Source organism: Rhagoletis zephyria, unplaced genomic scaffold (assembly GCF_001687245.7).
Source record: "Rhagoletis zephyria isolate East Lansing unplaced genomic scaffold, Rhagoletis_zephyria_1.1 Rzeph_scaffold_34085, whole genome shotgun sequence".
Taxonomy (NCBI): domain Eukaryota; kingdom Metazoa; phylum Arthropoda; class Insecta; order Diptera; family Tephritidae; genus Rhagoletis; species Rhagoletis zephyria.
In genome coordinates this window covers 1-3,572 of record NW_016191140.1, presented here as the reverse complement: position 1 = coordinate 3,572, position 3,572 = coordinate 1, and the positions used below count along the sequence as shown (strand labels likewise).

Here is a 3,572-nt window from a genome sequence, read left to right as displayed (position 1 = left end):
TGGGTATTGACGGTAGGCATGGTAAATTCCAAGTAGTCGTCGGCAAGAAATTTAAGTGCGGCGATTGCAATGGCACCGCCGGTCGCTGTGCATAGCTAACAGTTGCACCAGATTTCAATGAATTACACGTAGAAAACGGTGTGCTCTTTGGCATTTGAGCGATTTGTGAAGGCAAATTATCACTTGAGGAATTTGTTGTGTACGTCGACGTTGCAATTGCAAACTCAGAATTGCTCGACGTAGATGATTGCAAGGTCGGTATCGGTCTTGATTCCAGGATCTTGATGCGTTCGGTCAAGTCCAGAACCATTTTTTGTAAAGACTTCTCAAGTTCCGTGGATGCAACTACAGTTCCATCCATGTCGATTTCATCAGATTCTGTCGACTGCGGCGTCGACGATCTTGATGATGCCTTTTCGGCTTTCGTTTGACTTCGTNACAGTTGCACCAGATTGCAATGAATTACACGTAGAAAACGGTGTGCTCTTTGGCATTTGAGCGATTTGTGAAGGCAAATTATCACTTGAGGAATTTGTTGTGTACGTCGACGTTGCAATTGCAAACTCAGAATTGCTCGACGTAGATGATTGCAAGGTCGGTATCGGTCTTGATTCCAGGATCTTGATGCGTTCGGTCAAGTCCAGAACCATTTTTTGTAAAGACTTCTCAAGTTCCGTGGATGCAACTACAGTTCCATCCATGTCGATTTCATCAGATTCTGTCGACTGCGGCGTCGACGATCTTGATGATGCCTTTTCGGCTTTCGTTTGACTTCGTGTTTCCATTGTTTCGGAAAAACGTTAAATTTGAAATAACGCAGGCGTCAGAAAGAAACAGCGAAAGTTGAAATAAAATTGTTATGCACGCCACAAAGCTCCTGCTGGCACTTACAAAAGAAATGAACACCACCAATTTATATTTAATGAACGTTGACGTTGTCACCGTTGAAATGTTGTTCGTTTATTTCACTGAAATAATATATAATATAAATCTTACAAGTTGTTTAGCAGAAATAATTTCTTACACTTTGTATTCTTGTGCCGGTAAGACTGGCGTACAAACAGTAAATGACAAATTCAAATTTGGAAATACATATGTAAGTGAAATGAAAGAACATGAAAGAAGACAAATAACTGCAGGGTTGCATTTGAAGTCTGGCGGGTGTGTTCGCAACACTGTCGAAAAATTGAATATTAAGAAAATTAATTGTTTGGCAGTTTATTTCTATTTTATCCTCCTATTCTGCTTTGTTTACTTTTAAATCTGTTAAAATGTTTCAATCTCATCGCCGCCGAGAATGCGGAACCTTGTATTCTCTCATTTTTCATTCATTATCACATTGTGTTTAGTGTGGGACAATTTTTTCTTCCAAAATTAAAAACTTAAAGAAATTAGGTCGAGCAAAAATTTACTCCAAAACGCGAATATGTGGTAGACTTCAGACCTTGTGTGGTAGAAGTGGTAGATGTTCAAAAAAGTGGTAGCTCTACCACAATGTGGTAGAAGTCCGATCACTGTTTGTATGGAGGGTACCACGTCCCCTTTTCCAATAACCACAAATTTTCTCCATGAGTATGCGACTGTTTTCATATATCTCCATACCATGTTCGAGTACTCTACCATAAACAATTCCAGAGATATGCAGTATGAACAAGTAAAAAGGGGCTGTCTTCGGCTATGCCGAAGCCTTCATACCTTTCATGAAAATAAAAAAGCTGTCTTTCATCTACTACTTCTTACTAAATTTTCAGCGTAAAAATATTCAATATGAAAATACTATTTATTTTTTTATAAATATCTAATAAATATTTACATCGTACATACAAATTTCCTTATGTGTTCAGTTAATTTTTATACCCGAGCGCACTTGTGCACAAGGGCATATTAACTTTGTTCACATAACGCTTGTTTGTAACAGCCAAAACGAATCGAGATAGATATAGACAAATGTATACATAAATGCTCAGAATGAATAGAGAGGTCGATTAAGCCATGTCTGTCTGTCCGTCCGTCGGTGTACACGATAACTCGAGCAAAAATTAAGATATCTCAACGAAATTTGGTATGTAGGTTTCCATTCCAAGGTAGGTTGGTATTGAAAATGGGCTAAATCGGACTGTAACCACGACCACTTCCCATATAACGGTAATTTTCAGAAATACGAAAACTGCGATATTTTAGTAACTACTGAAGATTATTCACTCAAAATTGATATTTACAATAACTTTTAGACGAAAAATAAGAATATTATACATTTTTGGAAAATGGGCGTAGCCACGCCCCACTTATGGTTACATGTGTACATCTTGGTAACCGCTGCACCAATTTCTTCCAAACTTGGCACAGTTGTTGGCCTTAGCACAGCATACCAAATGGCCGACCATTTTTAAAATCGGACGATAACCACGCCTACATCCCATATAACGGTAATTTAGAAAAATACAAAATCTTCGATAAATCAGTAATTATTAAAGCAAATTTATTCAAAATTGATGCTTGCAACAATTCTTTACCAAGAAAGACGTTTATAAATAAAATTTTGGAAAATGAGCGTGGCACCGCCCACTTATGATTACATATATGTATCTCGGTAACCGTTATACCAATTTGTACCAAACTCGGTATGGTTATTGTGCTTGCCACATAAAAGCAAAATGTTGAAAATAATTGAAATCGGACTAAACTTACAGCCGCTTTTCATATAGCGGTAATTTTCAGAAATGCTTTAAACTGCAATTTTTCGAAATTTAAGGACGCTAATTTACTCAAAATTGATACACCCCGGCTTACCATCTAGCGGTAGCTTTCGGAAAGGTGAAAAACATATATTTAATACTTGCGCCGGGTATTTAATGTTCGGCTCCACCCGAACTTAGACTTTCTTACTTGTTATTTTATTCTTTATTTAATTTTTATCTACTACTTTTTAATTTCAAATACATTAAATAAAACAAAAAGACTTATGATAAATTAAATTAAGGTGTTCTATAACAAAGTGTTTAAATACAAACGTATGTGGTACATGTGAAAATATAATAACATTAATCGCCAACACTAAAAAATATCCCGTCATGGTCGCTGAATGAGGTTTCATATGTTATCGCCCTTGTTCTGTCTGCAGAAAAACTTGCCAATAACCAATCAATCGCGGTTTGTTGCTTTGTAGTTGGAAGATGTTCCAGTAAGGAATGCAATCCTAGTTGGCTCAAGCGCGTTCCAAGAACATCATTTGACGTAATGCGACAGACATTAAAGTCTCCAACAACTATTAATTCTCCATTATTTCTATTACTCAGCTCCTTTATATCTTCTTCCAATATTCTTCTAAATGCTGGTAATGAAAAAGATGGATTTCTGTATACTACAGCGATTGCCAAGTCTGGTTTTGATATCGCCAGAAACTGATACACTTTTCCGGCTACATGATGACTTTTAATGAAACTTGTGGTAAAGCAACTTTCATTACCAGTTTTACAGTAAATTATTACTCCCTTCCGTGAGCGGCTTTGTCCAGTCTCAGTTTCTCCATCGATACGCGCCACAATACTATAGCCTTCGATTTGTAATTCTTC

General features: G+C 37.0%; 1 protein-coding gene across 1 annotated transcript; it reads right to left on the bottom strand.

Annotated features, from left to right (window-relative positions):
• Positions 1-371: 371 nt before the first annotated feature.
• LOC108354205 (uncharacterized) lies at positions 372-1,169 on the bottom strand. The gene is made up of 2 exons (XM_017605396.1): positions 1,025-1,169; positions 372-968 (listed from the first exon to the last, which is right to left on the bottom strand). The coding sequence occupies exon 2, from the start codon at positions 783-785 to the stop codon at positions 372-374; it is 414 nt and encodes a 137-aa protein (XP_017460885.1). The 5' UTR covers positions 786-968; positions 1,025-1,169.
• Between the last annotated feature and the right edge of the window lie 2,403 nt (positions 1,170-3,572).